The following is a 24,110-nucleotide window of genomic DNA, read 5'->3' on the forward strand; positions in this document are numbered from 1 at the left end:
TAAGAGAAGGTTTTCTGGTCTGCAACAAAAGCGGCCTGCTAGTTGGCCTGATGACCACATTGATCCAGTAGTGTCCGAGATGCATGAAGCATGTATATACCAACATGGTATAAGCAAACTCTGCTAAGCCCTGAAAGTAGTGTTACCACAGGGAAGCCTGGGGTTCTGGAGCTAATTCATGTCACCATCAGCAGGTAACTATTCTCTTTTTGAGTAACAACTCCTGGCACGCTTCTAAAACCAAATATCTGATTATAGAGTCAGGTTAAGTATGCAGTCTGGGCTGCCCTTCATGAACTGGGGATCATCAGATCCACAATCCAAAGGGCCACGTTTACCCTAAAACAACAAGCTTTACAGGCCACAAGGATAAAAGTATTAAGTAAATGGGTAGCTCACTTGGAACACAGAAGCATAGACATTTTATACATTATAGGAAGTGCTTAATAAAAATCTCATTAAAGAAAGGATCAACACGTGAACCTGTTCCTAGCAATGGAAGATTCCTACTACAGAGGAGGCAATCAAACACTTTCTGAAGTAAATTTTGCCAGACTTCAGGCTTCATTATTTATTTTAAAGATCACTTTTTATTGTAACAAATATAAAGTCATCAATGTTTTACAAATTGTCAAAAATGCTTTAAGTACCAAAAAAAATACATTAGTAAAATGAATGTTATATTGTATTATTTGGTATATACTTGATACTGTCAACATGCATACCATATGTCAGAAAAGCTCATGCATTATTGGAAGAGAGCAAAAATAAGATATAAGTGCTATATTGTCTGATTACAAATTCATTGCTTCGGTTAGTTTTCTTTCTTCAGGGATACCATTTACCTGCAATGTGTAAGAATGAATATGGGCATGAGTTAAGCATGGACACTTTTAGATTTGGAGCAAAACGAATTACTGCAAGGCGTAATGTTCTATCTTCTTAACATAATTTAAAATAATTATGTTGCATTATTTCTCTGCATTTGGTTTTCAAAAAAAAGGAAATTCTAAATTAGTCATCTCCTTCTTGGGTCAAAGCTACAATGTTCTGTATTTCTCAAAAGGCACGGCCTGAAAATTCCTCCCACAATAAACAAAAAGAATGAGTTTGACTGCAGGACGTATGACTGTACCTTTTAATCGTGGCTCTTTAGAAAATATCATGTGGTTTGGAAGGGCAGAGAAAATGAGAAAACCTGAAGGGGCATCAAAACTAATGGCTTGGGCCTGGTCCAAACGGTAGTGCTATTGTCAGCTCTTAACTGCTCTATTATCTCAGCTAGTGCTTAAGTCCAGGATTACAACCCCAGCAGCTAGTTCATTTCTTAAACTTCTGATGATCTTTTAAAAGAAAACAACTAACTAAAGAAAACAAACTTCAAAATATACCCTCCCTTGACAAATTCCATACAGCAAGCTGCAAACAAAATGACTTGATATCCATGGGACAAACCCTGTGCTTAAATTACCTTCATAAAGAAAACTGTGACATTAGCATAGTGCTTTGAGGTAGTTGGAAAAAACAAATTATGAAAATCCTGCACTAATGTTGTTGCCTCTTTGCGATACCAGGATAACCAGGATAGAGGGACAGCAAAGCTGTTGTGCACATGAAAATACATACATAGCACTGAATCCATGCATGTGCAGACAGAATGGAATAACTTATAAATTGAGAAACAAACTTCATTTTTTCATTCACATGAACAGAATGGGAATAAGGAATGTAACTTGCCCATTTAGCTCTTCTCTTCAGGAGGTACGACTATTTGGTGTTACATTTATCAGAGGCAGAAACACAAAAATCTAATATCATAATTATAAAAGATGCCAGGCTGGTCTCTCTCCCTTTAGCACTTAGGTACTTTGGGGACTCATCAAAAACAAGAACAAGAAGAAAACAACCAAGAAGATATGGTGTACTTTAGGCAATAATACAGAAAATTACAGAAAAATATAAGAAAGCAAGAAGGTAATAGGCTATAAGTGTTAACTAAAAAGGAGATGAAAGCTTTCCTGACTCAAGCAAAATGCTTGTTCCCCAAAACCTGTCTTAGAAAAATAACTTAGAAAATTATGTTGAACAACCTAAAATCCCCCTAGGGAAATTCTTTGGCTCTTATAACATTTGCTCAGGCATAAATTATCTTTGTATTTGGAAACGGTGCCTATTACTAAAACGTAGCAAGCTAACAAGTCTACTTGCTAAAAATTTATACAACTATTAGGTAAATCTCCCTAACATCATCTACTTAGGTTTCCTTATTTCTCCCAATGGGAGGGGGGGAGAAGTCAAATCTAGATTTTTTAAGTATTCGAAAGAACTATTCACTATTTTTCTAGATATTGTCTTCCTTCACTCCTTGTCCGAAATAATTAAGAATCAGAGGTATGACATCTTAGGAGAGACGGAAGTCTAGGAGGTTAATGAGGAAGAAGTTCTAGCATTTCCATTGAAGAAATATTCTTTTAAAATTATACGTCTTTTAAAAAAAGTCATGAAATTAGTGGTAGTAGGGATTCATTTATTTCTTTGCTCTTTAGACAACACACAATTACAGCAGTTTGTTCCTTTATTAATCTCCTGAATGCTCACACAGTAGCACCACTGCATTAATATACTGAACAGTCTTGTTGAAACATGTTAGCATTTAATTAAAACAAGCAATCAGAATTGTGGGGGAAATTCTTATAAACGTTATTTCATAATTAAAATCTGATGAACAACTTCATTATACTTGCCTCAAATCTTTGAAAAGTTGTCAAACGAAAATCTCCTTAAATTCCCGAAAGCAGTAATAGAGAAGATAATTTTTTGAATGAAAACAAGCAATAATTTTCTATATGTGCCTAAAGTTTTTATGAGACTTACTTAATAGCTTCCCTACCACAATACCACTATTCATACTCAGAACTCCACATCCAACTTACATTTTTAAAACTTCTCTGGCTTTTCCAAAAGAGCTACAAAGGCATTACTGGGTTGCTCAGCAATTAGAACTAGGAATCAACCACTAATTAGAAAACAATCATGAATAAGTTATCTACTTGGTACAGAGATGAATGAAATAATTGGCTGTGGAAATTTTTTAGGGACACTTGAAAGAAATAAACTTAAAGAAAGCAAGTCTTAGGGAAATAGAATAGTCCAGGGAGAATTGCCCGCCATCTTGTTGTCACTGGTCATGTTATAAGAGCTTTTTAAACGGCATTAAAACCAGACCAACCATTTCTCATTTATCCCCCTGAAGCCTCAGTGATTAGTCACAATGGTTTCCTTTTGTAAGAGTCAGTTTCAAGCTGCTCACTTACTGAGACAAATCCTGGAAGCATCCAAGCTAAGAATTTTTCATACCAAGGGGAAGAATAGGGAGCTTCACTGAAGGAAGGGGATTTTATTCAGTCTTCCTTAATTAGACAGGACCTCCATGGATGCTTTTGCTGTAAGATCATTTACCCTGTGTTTATCACTCTTATGCCAATCTACGCAATGATCTAAGCTATTATTCAGAGGTTCTAACTCTGATTAAGGAATGACACAACTGTTTTGCCTCACTTGGTGAAGCTAAAGCTTCATAAATTATCTAGTAGTATAGTTATCTTTTGATCTATTAGCTTCGTTCATAAACATGAACTTATTACTTTTCGTACTCACCCGTAGTCTGCTGTTGGGGAATCTGAGTCTGATGTGGCAAGTTCCTAGAAATGATTAACATCTTTTAGTAAAACTGTATTTGTCCACACACATGCTAACAGAGAGCAGACACATTAGCATGAAAAACTTATATAGCTGGAAAGACCCCAGAAATCATCTAATCCAGCACAAACACAGCCCCCCACCTCTCATAAGTTTATGGATGAGGAAACTGAGGTCTGAGGAAGATGAATAATAGCAATATTTGATAATATTCATGGAGTTTCTACTACATGTTATACTCTACCTCACAACAACATAGGAGGTAGGTATTATTTTTCTCAATTTACAGATGAGGAAATAGGCTTGGAAGTCCAAGGCTACGTAGCCAGGAAGTGGTGGATAAAGATGAGAACATAGGACTCCAGGGCTTGTGTCTGTAACCTGTACACTTTCAGATCCAGGTCTAGAACACATATACACACTCACAGAACAACATATATTACCATCTTCATTCACTGTGCCAAACCTGTGCTCCTCCATCCAAATCCCAGGGAATGACACTGGCTATCCACCCAACTGCACCAGTCAAAATATGGAAGTCATCATTGACTCTTCCCTCTCGTTCAGTTTCTACAATGAATCCCTTGGGGACCCTTCATGATTCTCCTCAATCTCCTTTGGATCTGTTTGCGTCTTCCCCATCTCTACTGCTACCTTGGTTGAAGCCATCATCATTTCTCATTTGGATCTCGGCAACTGATCTGAATTATTTCCTCATTCCCATTCTTGCTCCCTTATAATCCACTGTGCACATTGCTGTCAGATGATCTTCTGAGACACAAATCTGATTATGTCATTCAAACGAACACATTTCATTATTTCCTTATACCTACTGCCAATTAAGTTTCAAGTTTCTTAGTGTGATCTGGAAGGCCATCAATGTATCTGGTTCCTACGTGGAGTCCTCCCTGAACTTCCTGAAGCAGAATCACCGCCACCATGGCCACTATCATCTGTTGCCCCCAACCAGCTCCCATTTATCCTTCCAAACTCAACCCAAAATTTGTTACAGTGGACTCACATTACTCCTATAATTTAAAAATATCCCACAGGAACGTTAATTAAAATATTTAACTTATCATTTTTAATTTAAAAAGTAACATCTCAAGTACCACCTCTTCTATGCCTCCTCACTCTCTAAGCACCCCTTCCCCAACTAGGTTACCACTGAGCAGGCTTCCATACACAAGCTGTCATTGTATTTCTCCTCACATAATGTTTAACTGCCCCAAAGAGCCTTAACAGTAAGAACCTTCCTATTTTGTTTAGTATCCCTAGCAGTAAGCATGCAATAAATTATGTTTGGATGAATACATGCAAAAATGAAGATACTTACAAAGATGCACATAATACACATGTTTATCAACACTCATATTCACCCATGCATTTTCAGATTTTGATATGAAAATTAGTTTACAAAAATGTACAATTTAGATTCTGTGTGGAAGGAATTCTAGGAGTCAGCCCCTTGCAACAGAGTAGGGCTTGATCCAAGCCAGGGATTTTCAAGGTTTTTTGTTTCTCTTCAGCAATGGAATTCCTTTTAATTGAAATCCTAAGCAGAACTCTTGATGTACAAAAGAGATAAATGTGAGGTTGCCCGGGTTGAAACAAGGGAGCCAGGAATCCCGCCTGCTTTGTTTCCTTTGCCTCACATGCTGGACCCTAAGGCATTGGTAAGAAACAAAGTTTGAAAAGCGTTGATCTGAATCCTTTCAGCCAGGCAAATATTATGCTCCAAATACAGTGATCTAAACTCAAAAACAGTACATACTAAATACTGTTCAAACTTTAACTAATCCATAGGAATGGTAATGACTTCAAGTGATTTTTTTAAAAGTTTCAGTTCTTTTTAAAATATATGGTTAAGGAAATAAAATCAGTTCTAATTCAATTTGAGGAAGTTACTTAATAATTCCTCTCAATAATTACATTCTTTTTTTGCTATTCCCTATCAGCCCTATTTATCCTTGTGTGGTCTCCGAGAGTATTTTCCTTGGTTTGTTTATTCTTTCAGTATTTCACACAATGTATTTATAGTGCTTTTGATCACAAAAGTAAAAAGATTAATTTACAAACCACAGAAAGGAAATTAAGTTACAGATTTAAAGACGGGTAAACAAACATCTTTACTACCAAAGTCAAAATGCAATTTCATGGACATTTGGGAGGGGGATATGAGTTTTCTTTTAACTTCTCAGGTACAACTACTTTGGGTCTATTCTACATTAGAAATGAATACAGCACACCTTGCGTGCACAAGCATGCACACACACACACACACACACACACACGTCCTCATTTCCTATCATCTCTAGCTCTACCTGGCCTATTAATGGATTAAATCAATACATTTTGACAAAATAAAGATACCAAAGAGGAAAAAGAAAGCCTTTCAAAAGCCCTAGATCAGGATAAGCAAATTCAAAATCAATCTGTGAATGAAGTAGCTGGACCCCACTCTCTCACTGGCCAACCCACCTGACCCTTCTGTGGAACACAGTTTTAAAACCACGGATCAAAGTCAATCTACACCCTGTCATTTCTTCTCTAGCCTTCGGGGTTTTTTTTCCTCTTTTGCTACAACTTTCTAAACAGCAATGGCCTTGGTTAGGTTTGAAGAGAAATGGTTAGTTCAGAAAGTGCCACACAAATGAGTAAGAAATCTGGAGGGGAAGTATGAGCAACTGTGTGTATTACACTGGTTTAGGGATTTAGAAGTATCTGCAGTGAGCATCCCAATTAAGTTTGTTAAGTTTGAACAATGTACATGTGCTCCTCACAACTTCAACTGAAACTCAGATGAGTTACATACAAGTACAGTGTGTGCAACAAGGTGCTCAACAAAAAAATATGTGGAGATTCCACATCCCCAGAGTCTCCAAGGTGCGCACACATGACTGATTTTGCGGTTGACCAAACTTGTGGCCACAAGTAAGCCTGTGAGTGTTAATATACCTATGATGGGCATATTTGAAGTATGTATTCCATTTAAAGGTTGAAGGGAGGTAACTCATAAGAGTGCTGCTTCAAGCATACTAGAAAAATGCCCACGACTGACTTTGCTATAGTTGAGCAGAGAATGCAGTAAGAAAATGGAAACGCTTCTATCTTTGGTGAAAGCAGGCTGCTAATGGCAATTAGACAGGAAAAGTCGGGGTTGACTTCAAACAGAAGTCCTATGATCCTTCAAAGAAAGGACCTTTATAAAGTCATCAAACTATTTAGAATAATTAAGCTGTTAGTGGACTGGTGGAAAGATTATTATGTGTAAACTGAATTATGTAGAAAAAAGATTTACAAAAACTGTAATTCTCTAAATTATTAGCATTAATTTTTTTCTATTTTTACTACCATTAACTACAGGCATTTAAATAGAAAATTATGTAAATTGGCTATTGCACAAACTCTATCCTTTAAGAAAGCAAAGGTAATAACTTGCAAATTAATAAATAAGTGATTTGGGGGAGTACACAATTATTTATTATTTGTGCGACCATTTTAAAGTAATTTGACATTCTTGGATATCCTGTAGAGTAATTCTATGAGTAAGGTTGATGATTATCAACACATTATGTTCCTACTTGCTTGAAGACTCAAAAGCAAAGAAAGGCTGAGGGATTTGTATAAAGCCACAGAATCCATGCCAGAGTTGAAAACAAATGACATTAGTTTAGTTATGTGGAACACAAAACACTTCTTTTGAATTAGTATGTATTCATTTAAAAATAAGAAATAGTATTATCTTTTTGCAACTTCTCAATTATCAGCAAAATTGACATTACCCAAACCTTGAATTTTCTACAAAATTTTTTCTACAAAAATGCTGATGTGGACCCTATGACTACTTTTACTAAGGAACCAGGCCATTATTTTGCTCAAAGAAGGAAGGAAGGACACAAAGAAATTGGAAACATCACCACAATTTTAAATTTCAAGATCTAATTTTAATTAAAATCAATGTAGAATATACGTGGAATATAAAGAAGAAAGGAGAAATTCATTTATTTTAGGTTCTTTTCCCTACTTTTATAAAGCTGAAAGCAAGCCTACCACAGCTTTAAACTGAAGAAGTCCAAATCTCTAGAACCAAAATCCATCAGAGAGATACTATATCTATCACTTTTAGCAAATACTCGCTGAATTTTTTTAAAAAGTCAATGGCTCTGAAATATCCTTGGCTGCTCGACACTTCTTGTCAACAGGAAATCATTATCTTGATCCCCCGAAACAGTCTCTTCAACTGATATTAACTTTCATTGAAACCTAATTTTTTATTTATGGAATTTTACCATGAAGCTGGTTCTCACTATTACCCAAGGGAAGACAAATGGAAAAATACTTTCGATAAAAGCTAAAATGATTAGTTACTAAATATCTATAATTAGAAGACTTTACTTTTATACTTGTTAATTTGCAAAAGATTAAACACAACCTACTTCCTGTCTTGAGGGAGACCCAATCGCCCTGGATTAAGTGTTATGTTTAGTATAATAAACAAGGAAGAGTTTTGTATAGCCAATTAAAAATCTTCCTAGAAAATGTTTGGGTACTTTCCCCTATTATTCCTTATATAAATTCCTCATTGACGAGGCCTCCCACTCAGGAAAAATCAATTGATACTGATGTTGGGATTAAAAAAACAATAATGAAGAGGCAGATCTACCCCCTAAAAGACCACATAATACACTACAAATTAAAGAATAAATTATTTTTTAGAAATTGAATATTTGGGATCCTCCAGTCAATACTTCACATGAAATCGCAAAATGAGCACAGTTTCCAGGTGGTTTTTATCTTTTCAAGGTTTACCGTTTCTCGGTCCCATTCGGATATCATTTTCTAATCAGCACTAATCTCTCACTTCTCCACACCATCCTCCTCGGCAGTTTAAGGAAGTGTGAAAATCTAGAGGCACAAAGCCCAACACTCTGGACTGTCCCTTTTCACATTTTCTTTTGCACAGACCCCTCAGGGGGAATTAGGAGAAACCGTTCCCCCTTTAAAACTTCCCCCCACTCCCTCCACAACAGAAATACTAGAAATACTGAATCCTAAAACGTAGGTTCTTTAAGTATTTAAAGCTGGGATTCCCAGTGTTTTTTTCCTGCTCCACCATAATACATATGTCCACCAGCTTCCAAACTCCCAGAAGTAGGGCCCTGGGATCTGTATTGCAAAAGCCTCACAGGAGAGTGTAACATGCAACTTGGTTTGGGAATAACCAGGCTAGACTACTATCTCTCAACATTCCTTTTAGGACCTAAAATTCTATGCCTTGGAATTTGACTTTCTTAATTTAAATCATTACAAAAGCTTATCTTTGAAGTACATCAGTCAAATCTGTATTATATTTTTGATGTTACATCTTTGGTCAAAAACGTAACCTCTAATCACAACAATGATTCTTCGGGCAAAGCAAATTTACTTTTAAGAATTACTTTAGAATGTGATTTCTAGCAATGAATTGTACTAAGTCAGGGGACTGCCTATAGAGGCAAAAATTCTTCTTCCTATTAATGGTAACACATATTCACTGAGCTACAAAGATAACAGATTAAGTACAGATGCAGGCAGCCTGACTATACCGTGGGATGGGGTACACTCTACAGAAGACACGGCTAGTGCTCCTCAAGACTGTCAAGGTCATGGGAAGCAAGGACGGTCTAAGAAACTGCCTAGAGCAGAAGAGACTAAAGAGTTATGCCAATTATTGTGTCCTAGACAGAATCTTGGAGCAGAAGAAGCACACTGGGGGGAAAACTAGTGAAATCTGAAAAAAAAAAAAAAATCTGAAGTCTGGTTGATAGTAAAGCACCAATGTTGGTTTCTTAGTTGTGACAAACTAAGGGACTGTACGATGTTAACGATGGGAGAAATGGGGTGGGGGAATCTCTGGGAACCCTGTATTATCTTTGTAACTTTTCTGTAGCTTGAAAATCATTCCAAAATTAAAAAGTTTATGAGGGCTTCCCTGGTGGCGCAGTGGTTAAGAATCCTCCTGCCAATGCAGGGAACACGGGTTCGAGCCCTCGTCCGGGAAGATCCTACATGCCGCGGAGCAACTAAGCCCGTGCGCCACAACTGCTGAGCCTGCGCTCTAGAGCCCACAGCCACAACTACTGAGCCCATGTTCCACAACTACTGAAGCCCACGCGCCTAGAGCCCATGCTCCACAACGAGAAGCCATTGCAATGAGAAGCCCATGCACCACAACGAAGAGCAGCCCCCGCTTGCTGCAACTAGAGAAAGCCCACGCACAGCAACGAAGACCCAACACAGCCAAAATTAAAAATAAATAAATAAATTTATTTTAAAAAAGTTTATGAAACAATAAATACGTTAGCAAAGATCAAAATTAATTTGCCTTATATTTTTATATTATGTGATAATTTTAAAAGTCTGTCTATATTGTCTCTCTGATCTGAAAAGTAGAAGGAACACTGTACAAAATGAAATCCCCCCTTTCTAGCAGGTGTCCCGTCTCCTGGGCCTGATCCAGTTTCCCTTTCCACTATCTGTTCAATCACCTTGCCCATAACCTGAATCAGAAATCCTTCGAGGTCAATGACCACATTATCTATCCCTGACTTGATATCAAGATTGGTAAATAACCTAATCTCAGTTTTGACCTAATTTAGGTCTCTTATCCATATCTCGATTTTATCATCTGCAAAGGATTAAACATTTTTTCACTGTCTAATTTAAGGTGCCAGTCTGGAGTCCTATGAAGCATTCTACCAAAAAGAAAAGATTACTGTGTAATTGATAAATAACTGTGGCAGCCTCCCGTTACACAACTGCTGCGAGTTCTGTAGACCTCGCTGTTACGAGGTTCGCTATACCTCGTGGACTGACTTGTTTCAAAGACCCAAACAAGTTTCTATGCAGCTCTTAAGGAAAGCTTTGAATGTTCTTGAGTCTTACTTAGAAGCCAACATAAACTTTCAGCCCTATTATGCCTGAATATTTCTGCTGTCAAGTCTGAAGAATAAACACAAAATAATGTAGCTAGCCACATTATTTATGAATGATAAATTCAGTACAATTAGTATGAATATGTGAAGATGCATGCCCTTTTAGAGAGGGTTAATTGATAAATAACAGGCAGCATTATCCAAGGATATACCTGGTTATCAAGTATTGTGATACCTCATCGAATATCTCATTTTAACATTGAGAATTCAGTTCGATCCAAATGACCAAAATATTTATGTATGTGTGTACTTGGGCTGAAATAAACCTTCAAAAACAGGGAAGGAGTAAAAGCTGAATTTGCGTAATGGACAGTTGTGATGAATCTGAAACAATAAATTCTCTATTATCTGGCATGGTTGGAAAATGAGGTTAATCACATATTCTGGCTTATAGGGAGTTACCATAGAGACCGTGCACATATTATCCATTTCCAAGAATAAAAGAAAGATAATATAAACTCAACACTGAAACTATATTGAATGTAATTTAATTTTCCTCTGATGAGTCAGACACACTTGATGATCTTGCAGTGCCTCAGAATAATCATTGTGAACATCATCAATTATCTATGTACCCTATTTATATAGAAGTGCTAGTTAACGGACTTTTTCCATTAGCAGAAATCTGAATAATATAAAGGTTTTCTGGACTTAAAAATACATGTATGGTCAAATTGTTGTAAGTTCAATAAAATAACCTATTGCATTTGCAAACAGAGAGATTTGATCAACATAAGGACAGTCTTGATGGGGTTATGGAAGGACCAGGAAGATGCATTTAGTTATAAACTAGGTAGGAAGTTTTCTTTTGCTTGTATATTAGTAGCAAAATTGCAAAGTCCTAGGAACATAGAATCAAAATAAAATTTAAAGAGTTATCCTTATTCCCAACAAATATGGTCTGAAAGCGTTATCTAAAAAGTGACCCAGGCTTTTTTTCCTCCCTTAAAGTTTTACTGACTTAAAAACATATTCAATTTCCCCTATTCATTATAATGAATATTTCTCTCCTCTAAAATTTGATAGCATTGTTATTTTGTCAATAGAAGATTTCCCAAACTGTGTTCTTTAAATAGAGTTACCTCTTCCGATCTTTTCCGTGCTTTTCACAAAGCGTATCAACACACTAAAGGCTCTGAGAACTCTTGTAGTTTAAACACAAAAAACAAAATACCCTGTTTCTCAAATGTATTTGACCATTTCATGTTTGAAAATATATATCAACCTTTGAAGAATAAATATCGACATTTCACTAGCATTCTTGGGTAAAGAACATAAGAAATGGAAGCCTTAAAGAATTCTTTAATTATTTTCATTTTGAAAATGAATGATAAGGCTGCTCATAATTTTCATCTAAAAAAAGACAGGAGAGATTGCTAAATTGTGAACTATTACAATATTCTTGAAATTTTCCTAATTTTTCTCATCAGTATCTAATAATCCTGGTAAAGTAGGTTTCATGATGACCCTCTAACCATCAGAGGACATAGAAATCCATCAGTTCCATTCAGTACAACTCAATTTTGTGAGACTTTAATATCTACATCCCTGACAGAATATTGTTTCCAAAACTCAAAATTTTAAATGTATGCAATTTTCCCTACTGCTAATGGAACTTGAATCAGTTACACACAAACACACATACACATACATGCACACAAACACATACCTTGGTCTGTCCAACAGTAAGTATGTGTTGTTAGAGGACTTCAGGAAAATATTCATAATACTTTTAAGAGTCTCATTCTCTACCGAGCTAGCTGGGCGCGCTTTCACAATATTTTTAGATTGCCAAACTATTTTGGACAAACTTATAGTCTGACTGTCTATAATACTCATATTAATTACTGTTTAATCTTCAAATTACCACATGCTCTTTACACGGTTGCAAAATAAGCATTTGCAATGGAAAAATATACCCAATATGGTTCCCAAATAAATCTTTAATCAGTAAGAGGTTACTTTTATATCATATCCTAACGTTTGTGTGTGTGTGTGTGTGTGTGTGTGTGTGTGTGAGAGAGAGGTGAGAGAGCCAGATTTTTTTGTATATCCATTGTATTTACAAAAGTAAACTGAAAAGGAGGATCTCAAAAGCAAACCGTGACTTCCTTGGAGAAACTGAATTTAACGCATTTTAACATACGGTTAAAAAAGAAAAGAACAGCCATGTTCTTAGAAATAAATGACACTTTTACCTACAATTCCCTTATACCAAAACAGAGCTTCTAGACATATAACATGGGTTCTCAAGAGCAACTGGCCAGTCTCCTCAACCAATCTCCTCCACACCTATCCCTTACAAAGGCCTCTTCCCAGGCTTTCTAACCATAGTCCTTCTAGCACTACAGAGAAGGTCTGTACTAATAAATTGTGTTTTGAGCCAAAATTGGAACTACTCATTTTGATATATAAGCAAATGACAAAAAACAAACAAAAAAACGCTGAAAACCCTGAGGCAAAAAATTTAGATTAAATAGATCTGTGGTAATAACATAAAAAACAATAGGTTAACAGAACCAAACAATTCTAATAGTTCTAAAAAGTAATCCATTTGCTATGCTTTAGGACATGCCTCTCTTTCACAATTAACTCATCTTTGAGCAAGCATATATTAGTTTATTAGCAGTGCCAGTTTCTTAAATATTAAGAGGAATGTCATCTTGTTTGGATTAGTGAAGGAAAAAAAGCATTTCCTGAAGGTAATTCTATTTATTTGGGTTAGCACCATGGGGTTGGGATCTACACTATCAGTATTTTGCTATTTTCTCCTCCAGTTATAAACAAATAAATGCAACAACAATGAAGACGTCCGGTCTTCAAAGACATTAAGTAGATATATTCATGCATTAATAATTACGGTTCCAGGGGCTTCCCTGGTGGTGCAGTGGTCAAGAATCTGCATGCCAATGCAGGGGACACAGGTTCGAGCCCTGGTCCGGGAAGATCCCACATGCCGCGGAGCAACTAAGCCCATGCACCACAACTACTGAGCCTGCGCTCTAGAGCCCACGCTCTAGAGCCCACGGGCCACAACTACTGAGCCCACGTGCCACAACTACTGAAGCCCGCATGCCTAGAGCCCATGCTCCGCAACAAGAGAAGTCACTGCAATAAGCCCGCACACCATAATGAAGAGTAGCCCCAGCTTGCCACAACTAGAGAAATGCTACGCGCAGCAACGAAGACCCAACGCAGCCAAAAATAAATAAATAAAAAAATTTTTAAAATAATAATAATTACGGTTCCAAGTGGATACTTACTGCTGTGTTTGCATCAACGGCATATTAGTGCTCTCATAATTGTCTGTGTGTAGAGGAGGTATGATTTCCCCAGTCACAGGGTGAAACACAGGAAGTGTTGACAGGGGCCATGCTATCTCTCTATTCTTGGACATGTCACGAAGTTCTTTGGTAGATTTCTGAATAGCACTATGATGGACCAGTTGGATGCTAGGTCAAAAAGAAATAAAACCACATATATTTAAAATCACATACTAGCCCCACAGGTCATCAGTTTGAAAAAGTTACAAAATCATTTTTTCTTTTTAAAATAAGAAGACATCATTTAACTCTGGGCATTCTACAAGTTATTTCAGAAAAAGATACATTTCATATACTTTTAACATAACAAAACTGAAAATTAGAAACTAATTTTTAAATAAATGCATCTCTCATTAAAGTGAGCTATAAAGCACTGTGTTACTATTACAGCCCTAGGTAGCAAACTACTATTCTATTTAATTTCTACGATTAAGATAAAACTACCATAGCTTTTATATTGTTGCTTCTGATGGGGCATTTATAAATACTCACAGAAGTTTCATTTTATGGTACGTTATTACTGTAGATTCAGGAAAACGTGTATGAAAGGTCTTTTCATCTGTTCTCTGGTTTATAGAAATGCAGATTGGGAAATCACATAATATAAATGGCAAGTTAATATTCTGAATCTGAAATATTTTAGTTTTAATTTTTATCTATATAATCTTAGTTTTCACACACTTTTTATTTTTAGTCTCACCCCTCCTAAATATCTCTATTTAGAAAGCAGCTTTCACATTTATGAAATAAACTATGAAAGATGATGAATGGAAAAAAAAAAAGCATGACACACATGTATGGAGCATGAGAAGCAACTGAGAAATGAAAAAGAAAATAACAGGAAGAAGACACTTACTCTGGTGTTTGCATGTTTCTCTTTTCCCTAGAAACAAAACAAAATTTATGAATTAAATAATAGCATTGATATTTGGAACATTAAGACTATATGCTCATGGATCTTGCACGAGGTGGAAATGCTGACACTGTTACTATTAAACGCAACCAGGCAGCATTTGCCACCAGGTTTATGACGTTACTTGGATGAGTACACATACAGAGATGGAATACTGGTGAGAAACGCACAGGAAAAAATGAAAAAAAAAATGGAGATTAAGAATCAAGCTCTTGGAAATAAGTTCCATGACATAATGAAATCAGGCTACATGTAAAAATGGAAGAATTTGTTACTTGCTGCTTTATTAATTTTTTATCCTTTGTTTTGTTACCCTGACTTCCAGATAATCTCGGGAGATTATTTTAATTGACACAGATGTCCAGAAAGTAACTAACTATTCATGAAGTGAAGACTCATTACTCAAATTATCATCTTTTTTTCATTAATTTACTCCTAAGTTTTTATATATCTATATATACCTTTAAATATTTAGGTGGTATCGCCCTGTTTGATAGCAGAACAATTTCAAGAAAAATTCTGACCATCATTTCTGATCAAACTGACTGAGACAATTTATTTATTTAAAGTGCTATTACCATGTCAATAGATTCCGCAGTCTCTGCTTACACAGGATGGCTTGTATAACCAAAATATCTAGCCTCAGTTATTCTTGGGACTGTTTTGCCTGCAAGAATTTACATCTAGCCTTAATAATTTTTGAATAAAGTAATTATAACCTCTAATTTAATTTACTAGACTCAAAACTATTTTACTTCATTTTAAAGGAATAAAGTACTGTAGTTTGACTTGAACACAATTTCAATTCATTTATAAAGTGTTTTACGCACTAAATGAAACTTGGCTTTTAATGGGATCTTATATGTTATCTTAGTAGCTCTATAATTTTTTATTAGTGCTTTAAAGTACTCACACTCCTTCCCGTCGGCAGCACATGATATAAGCAAGTATTAGAAAAAGGACCAATGCTACTGCCGAGGGCACAGCCAGTGTAATTAGGAAATCCGTGTAATAGTCTCTGCTTTTCAAAGAATCGGAAGGGGGTTTGTATTCTCCACCATCAGGTAAGATCCCTTCTCCACGAATCACTTCGTGATAGGTGGACACTTGCTTTGTTTTATCAACCTGACACAAAAGAAGACAATTACACATCGAATTAATAGTTGCAAACATTATGAGTTTAAGATCTAGACATATCAAGACAGTCTTTGACTAATTTCTAAAAAGCAATCTTTTCCAATTACTTTATCACCTTGAACTTGTAATTATTTATGGAAACTAGGAAGAAGTAATGCATAAAAGTAATAAATTAAAGGGTGTATATTGGCCTACTTTCTAGGTCCTTCCCACAACATATATACATACATAAGTGTATACAAATATAACAAATATGTGTGCATGTGTAGGTGTGTGTGTGTACAGTTGTTCTTTTTCAGTTTACTTCCTCCAAAGCAGAAGTCCTTCACACCACTCTGTATATTTCTTGTTTCCTAGTGACAAATCTCTAGTGCAGATGTTACAAACTGTGAACTGGCTGAGTTCACAGCCAGTTCATACTCACAGTATGTGAGTATGGTTTCTAAGGTTAGTAAAAGAGAAAAAAAAAAGAGAGAGAGAGACAATTTCTACGTGACTACAACCTTGATCTTTCTGCCATCCAGCTGACAGAAGTAGTTTTTAGGAAAGATAGTTTAAGGAACAGGTAACCCATCCAATGCTACAGTTTCAATAAATTCTATTCCAGGCTCAAAAAATGTACAACAGTTGGACTATATTAATTTACCTCCACAGTAATTGAGCTGCTTTCACTATGTTGCATTTAATTATGCTACGGTTTTTACTGAAGGGCACTACAAAAATAGCCATGTGAAACTTGTTACTACATTTGCTCGCGGCTTAAAAGAATGTTGGGGAGAATTATCTGTGGCATTTCTCAGTATCCTCTCCCATAAAACTCCACTGGAAGAATTTTGTTAATGATACAGTGCTAGTAAAAACTTTATCTTCTGCCAAGGAATTGATGCTCTGCCTCCTTTAAGAATGAGAACCAAATAACAGATGAATTTCCTCATTTAATCTGGAACATTAGGAGGCTTATTGTCAAACCTGACCTTAGGCTTATGTTTTGGTCAAGTTTAGGTCCTGATTTTCCAGTTCTTTTATATTTTATATATTATGTTTATTGTCTGACCCTTTAATTTAAACCTCCTGAAATCTTCTGTGGTAAGATGTGACCTATAAATAAATACAAGTAAAAGAAAAAACCGAAAATTCCCAACCTTTCTCTTATGAAGTCTTACCACAGAAATTAAAACCTTCAAAGCAGAAGTCATTTTTAAACCTTTAGAAATTAGATAATTTTCCTAAATATGAACACTGTACAGCACAAGCACAAATAAAATGGTGTTGTCAGGGCCCGCTGTCTACTGGCTCCGGTGAGAGGCATCTATTTAAGTTGTGACTGCAGCCACTCAGTCTTTAGCACCCTTGTATGGTTAGCATGATGACTGAAATATTGAGCTTTGTAAATAATACACATAAACCACAGCATCTGAATAATTTTACTTGATTTGAGAAGACAGGGAAAGAGCATTATTTTCCTAAGACACAGCGACATGGAAAGAGGAGCCTGGGGCCAAGGGTCACAGGTGGTAAGTGCCACAGTGTGAGCAGTATGTTCTCCCACCCTGGATCTGGGAAAAGTGCCTGCCGCTGGTTCTCTAAGACATGAAGTGACAGTTGTGTTTATGTGTTGATATTTGTTCAAATGTCAACTTTAAACTTAGACCTAATTCACTCACCACCAATCATCAAGAGTTGAGAGAAGTTAAATCTAAAGGTCGCTAAAGAAGTGAAACAACTTTCCTATCTTCCAGAAAGGAGGATCAAAAAATTTAATACAAATTATATATAAAATATCATATATACCTTTCACACACAGGAAATCTTACCCATATGTTCCTAAGTCTTTGAGCATGCTAATAAAAAAGTGATTTAGAAAGAAATACTTAATATTTACGGGGCTGGGGGTAAGAGTCTAACTTTCCTCTGCTTTTCCTTTTATTCCTTGGTCTCTCCCTGCAATCTGCGTTTCTAGGACATTGAATCATAGCACAATATTGCTTTATTTCAGATTTGTGATTGAATTCTGGTCTCCCCTTCCCAAGTGGGACAGTGGCAGCATATGTGAGGCTTCCTGCACATGTCACACTGACTCCAAAATCTATCTTGACTTAGCAGCCACCTGGATGTCCAGGGGGAACACTTGGACCACCTGCCAAGCTAATCTGGCCCCCACAACTAATCAAGAGTAGACTGAGTACAAAAGTGGAGGTACTATTTCTTAAATGGATGCACTTTCAGCGGACTTGCCAAATCCTTAAAGTCAAGGGAAGTCAACGACAGTTAACAAAGTAAACCCAGGATTTGTTCCTAAAAGCAGTTCAGGTTTTAGTCAAATGCTATCTCCAGCCACATCACTTCTAATTACATTTGCAAAAACAAAATAAAAACTCACCAACGAAATTTTGCACCAGTCGATGTAAAATTGAGTACGAAATTTTTTATCACACGTTATTACAGGCTCCATTTCTTGACTGCATCTCAATTGATTCTGAGGATTTTCAACTTCTCGTAAACAAGAAGAAAATGGAACGTCGGCACCAACCATGACATAAACGCTGCAAAAATGTGAAACACTCAGGTTATCCTTTAAGAAAATTGGAAACACTGAAAAACAATCTACCCTGAAAGCAGGATTTATCCTTTTGAATTGAGGGATTATCTACAATCATCCCTAAGGTAGGGGCCTGGGCTTTAAAAGCAGTGATTCATGTAGGGGCTTCTTTTCATTCTTTCCTTTATTCAACCAATATTTACTGGGTGCTTTGGTGTACGAGACACTCTCTTGATTCCCTGTTAATTTCTAAAAATTTTTTCACCCTATTTAATTCAAAATAATCATGTATCATATTTCAATTACAATATTTGGTAGACTACATTCAAAAATATTCTTAAAGTAAATTGTTTAGAAAATAATATTATCACTAAAATAATTATCAGTAATAAATCTTCATCTGATTTCATTTTTAATAAGATTGTGATATTACATCCTGGAGGTGTGGAGCTGTAGGCAGACTTCTCCATTCTACCTAAGAGTTTTATCCATCAGCTTTCCTACTGCAGAGACCCCTACTGTTAGGTTCCTCATTATAAGGTCCTTCAATCTTTAAGAAGCTAATATAAAAGAAAAACTATAGTTTGGTAAATACAAATTAGGCAAACAAAATGTATTTTCTTGATGTGTATCTTGGCAACTAGGGGAAAAGAACTCTATTCAATTTGCCAGTAAGAGTTTCACAATAAAAGTGAAGATAGTGATAATAGCATTTAAATAATCTTGGAGCAGCTTAAGAGGGTAGGAATTTCATAGGTTTTTTCCGAAAGAAAAGGGAAAACCAGGAAATTACTCTAAATAAATATTATTTCTTTTCCTATTGACAATGCTATAACTACTTACAAAATGGAATAGACCCATCAAAATTCCAGCTGTCTTCTTTGCAGAAATTGACAAACTGATCTTAAAACTCATATGGAAATTCAAGGGACCCACCCACACACAAAATTCTTGAAAAAGAAAAACAAAGTTGGAAGACTCACAATTACCAACTTCAAAACTTACTACAAAGCAATAGTAATGAAGACAGTGTGGTATTATCGTTAAGGCTTGGCATGTAGATCAGTGGAACAGAATTCAGAGTCCAAAAATAAAATCTTTAGTAAACTGATTTTGTCACAGGTGCCAAGACAATTCAATGGGGGAAAGAATAGTCTTTACAACAAATGGTACCAGAACAACTGGATATCCACATGCAAAAAAAAGAAGGTGGACCCCCATCTCACACCATATAAAAATTTACTCAAAAAAAAATCAAAGACTTAAATGTAAGAGCTAAAACTATTAAACTCTGAGAAGAAAGCAGACACAAATTTTAATGACCTTGAATTAAGCAACAGTTTCTTAGATATGACACCAAAAGTTCCAGCAATAACAGGAAAAAATAGATAAATGGGATTCTATCAAATTTTAAAACTTTGTGCTTCAAAGGACATCATCAAGAAAGTGAAAAGGCAACCCACAGAACAAAAGAAAATCTTTACAAGTCATATGTCTAATAAGGGACTTATACCTATAACATATGAAAGCCTCTAACAATTCTATAACAAAGAGACAAATAATACAATTTCAGAATGACAAAGGATCTGAACTGATATTTCTCTAAAGAAGATATACAAATGTCCAATAAGTGCGTGAAAAGATGCTCAACATCATTAGCCATCAGCAAAATAGAAATCAAAACCACAATGAGATACCACTTCACACCCATTAGAATGGCTACAATGAAAAAGACAGACAGTAGGAAGTGCTAGCGAGGATGGGGAGAAACTGGAACTCTCCTACTCTGCTGGTGGGAATGGAAAATGGTGCAAGTGCTTGGAAGACAGCCTCGCAGTTCAAGAGGTTAAATACAGAGTTACCATATATCTCACCAATTCCACTCCTAAGTATATACCCTAAGAGAAACTTAAATATATGCCTACCAAAAAGCTTGTACATAAATGTTCACAGCAACATTCTTCTTAATAGTCAAAAAGTGGAAACAACCCAAATGCTCATCAACTAATGAATGGATACAAAGTAAAATATCCATACTTTACCCAGCCATAAAATGGAATGAAGTACTGTACATGAAACAACATGGATGAACCTTGAAAACAATATGCTAAGTGACAGAAGTTGGTCACAAAAGACCACATATTGTATGACTCCATTGATATGAAATGTCCAGAATATGCAAATTTATAGACAGCAAGTAAATAAATTGTGGTTGCCTAGGGCTGGGGATTGTGGTGGTGGTGACTGTTAATGGGTGTGAGAGGGGACTGTTGGGAGGATAAAAATGCTCTAAAATTGACTGTGGTAATGACTGTACAACTTTGTCAATAAACTAAATCCACTGAGTTATATATACTTTAAATAGGTGAATTGTATAGTATGTAAAGTATACCTCAATAAAAAAGCTGTTTTTTTAAAAAAAAATGAAATAAAAGTATGGCACAAAAATTCAAAAGTATGTAAGTATGAAGTCACACCCTTAATTGACAACTGTGCCCCAGAGTACCATTACACAGATTCATTTGGTTGCTCTTTATGTGAATTTTATATTTGGACTTAATTTGAAAGACTTTTTAAAAACTATGGTGTCTTTGGGAGACAAATAGTATATAATGGATTGAAATTTAAAATCAAGTTAAACATTTATAAGTTCAGAAAAAGTAGATATAAGAAACCACTGGTGGGGCTTCCCTGGTGGCGCAGGAGTTGAAAGTCTGCCTGCTGATGCAGGGGACACAGGTTCGTGCCCTGGTCCGGGAGGATCCCACATGCCGCAGAGCGGCTAGGCCCGTGAGCCATGGCCGCTGAGCCTGCGCATCCGGAGCCTGTGCTCCGCAATGGGAGAGGCCACAACAGTGATAGGCCTGCGTACTGCAAAAAAAAAAAAAAAAACCACTGGTAAAGAATTTTGATGATTAGTGAATAGAAACACATTCCATTTACAGGAACATTACTCAGCCATAAAAAAGAACAAAATAGGGCTTCCCTGGTGGCGCAACTGGTTGAGAGTCCGCCTGCCGATGCAGGGGACAAGGATTCGTGCCCTGGTCCGGGAAGATTCAACATGCCACGGAGCGGTTAGGCCCGTGAGCCATGGCCACTGAGCCTGCGCGTCTGGAGCCTGTGCTCCGCAACGGGAGAGGCCACAACAGTGAGAGACCCGCATACCACAAAAAAAAAAAAAAAAAAAAAGAACAAAATAATGCTATTTGCAGCAACATGGATGGACCTAGAGATTGTCATACTGAGTGAAGTAAGTCATACAGAGAAAGACAAATATCATATGATATTGCTTATATGTGGGATCTTTAAAAATGGTACAAATGAATTTATTTACAAAACAGAAAAAGAGTCACAGATGTAGAATACAAGCTTATGGTTACCAAGGGGGAAAGGGATGGGGTGGGGGGGGAAGGGATAAACTGGGAGATTGGTATTGACATATATACACTAGTATATAAAAAATAGATAACTAATAAGGGCCTACTGTATAGCGCAGGGAACTCTTCTCAATACTCTGTAATGACCTATGTGGGAAACGAATCTAAAAAAGAGTGGATATATGTCTATGTATACCTGATTCACTTTGCTGTACAGCAGAAACTAACACAACACTGTAAATCAACTACACTACAATAAAAATTTAAAAAAAAGAAATATATTCCATTTACAACAATTTGTTAACTTTTAAACTTCATATAAAGCCAATTTCTATCCCCTTATTAACTGCTTAGCAAAGACCATATTTTTCCTTGATAACTGTGAAATATATTTGTAAATACAGAAATAAAATAAATATTTTAAAAACCGTTAGAAGTTCTCTTGCTTTTACATAACATTGATTTGCATTTATAATTAGTAAGATTTCAAATTAATTCACTTCAAGATAACATAAATAGGCATAAGCATACGTTTTGGGTGCTTTGAAATGTTTTATTTTTTTCCTCAAATTATAAAAGCAATATAAAAACATTACATAAAACGTGGGATATAAAAACAATTAACTTCTATTACCAAGATCACGATTTTCATTTTCCAATGTACCTTGCAGAATACTTTTCAAGTGCATATATTTTAGCCTAATTGCAATCAATCTCTAAAATATAATTTTGTATCCTGCTTTTTCACTTAATGCGTCATAAGCATTTACCATATTGTACAGTCTTTGTAATTATATTTTTATAGAAGTATAATTTTTAAGTGTACATGATTTATTCAGTAATTATTTCAGAGTTGGACACGTAAGTTGCTTCTCATTTTTTGATGTTATAAATAATATTGTAAAGACTATCTCTGTGCATATTCTTTAATGTTACTATCTTAAAAGAGATGCCCAGAAGTGGAAACATTTTTATGACAGTTGACACATACTGCCAGACTACTTTCTTCTCTACTTGGATGATCCAGAAGCTTCACAAACTTAATATGTTCCGAACTGAGCTCATCATCACCCCACCCCACCTCCACCTGTTGCTCCTTCCATCATCTTCTCTCTTGGTGATTGGCATGGCCAGATGCTCAAGCACCATCATCTTTGACGCCTGTCCTTTTCCCTACATATTCAATCTATCATCAGTCTCTGACATTTACCCTGAAAGAACTCTCGTACACACCTGTCCACTTTGTTCCATCCCACTGCTACCACCCCAGTTCTAGTCACTGTCACTTTCCACAGGGAGTGAAGCCAACAGCCCCTTGATTGTCCTCCTTGAACCCAGTCTCTCTCACTGTTCTCAGGGAGCCTATCTGCAGAATGAATGATACCAGTTTACAAACAGAAGCAACTGTATATTTGAAAGTTGCTAAGAGAGTAGTTCTTAAAAGTTCTCATCACAAGAAAAAAAAATTGTATCTATGTGAGGTGATGGATGTTAACTAAAGTTACTGTGGTGATCATTTTGCAATATATACTTATATCAAATCTTGATGCTGTACACCTTAAACTTATCCAATGTTATATCGTCAATTATATCACAATAACACTGGAAAAATAAGTTAATAAATAAAATGCAAACACACTACTCAAGAGAAGCAGATACTGGATTTGCCTTGTAAGTCAAAAAAACATGTATTTATTGCTTCTTTTATAGAGCAAGTTTCAACATGTTGGCTTTTTAAAAAAATAATTTTGTACGAGGCCATGTATAACAATTATAATTCTATGCTATACGTGCTAACATACATCTTTCCTAATCTGCTGTTTTCCCAGATCTTTGACACGCAGCTTGTTTTGATTTGCAGCTATTTTGATAGGCTAGCTTTTTGATAGGCAGAAATTTAAAATTTTTATGAAGTGAAAGGAGGATGATTTTTACCTTCATGACCATAGCCATATGTTTTCAAACTTTCAAATATATGTAAACAGATGGGATGGGAGCATATTATCAAGTTCAAGGCTCTCAAGCAACGTTAACAAAACATGGTGACTCACAATCTTAGGCACTGGGTACTCTGAATAAAATTTGTTCCTTACGAAGGATTTTTTCTTCCAATTTGAACAACTCAATTTCCCTTGAGGTAAA

The 24,110-nt window shown here is 36.0% G+C and overlaps 1 protein-coding gene across 1 annotated transcript in view; it reads right to left on the minus strand.

Annotated features, from left to right (window-relative positions):
• Nucleotides 1-574: 574 nt before the first annotated feature.
• The window catches only part of SGCE (sarcoglycan epsilon), a 67,595-nt gene continuing 44,059 nt past the window's right edge, over nt 575-24,110 (minus strand). Inside the window, exons 6-11 of the mRNA XM_022586256.3 lie at nt 18,430-18,592; nt 15,826-16,037; nt 14,856-14,882; nt 13,940-14,128; nt 3,658-3,701; nt 575-845 (exon numbers count right to left, since the gene is read on the minus strand). Coding sequence (XP_022441964.1) covers nt 829-845; nt 3,658-3,701; nt 13,940-14,128; nt 14,856-14,882; nt 15,826-16,037; nt 18,430-18,592 — 652 coding nt within the window. The 3' untranslated portion in view covers nt 575-828. The remainder of the gene's footprint in view (nt 846-3,657; nt 3,702-13,939; nt 14,129-14,855; nt 14,883-15,825; nt 16,038-18,429; nt 18,593-24,110) is intronic.

This window comes from Delphinapterus leucas, chromosome 9, assembly GCF_059928025.1.
Source record: "Delphinapterus leucas isolate spDelLeu-1000000601 "Yukka" chromosome 9, BTC_Dleu_Yukka2, whole genome shotgun sequence".
Lineage (NCBI taxonomy): Eukaryota > Metazoa > Chordata > Mammalia > Artiodactyla > Monodontidae > Delphinapterus > Delphinapterus leucas.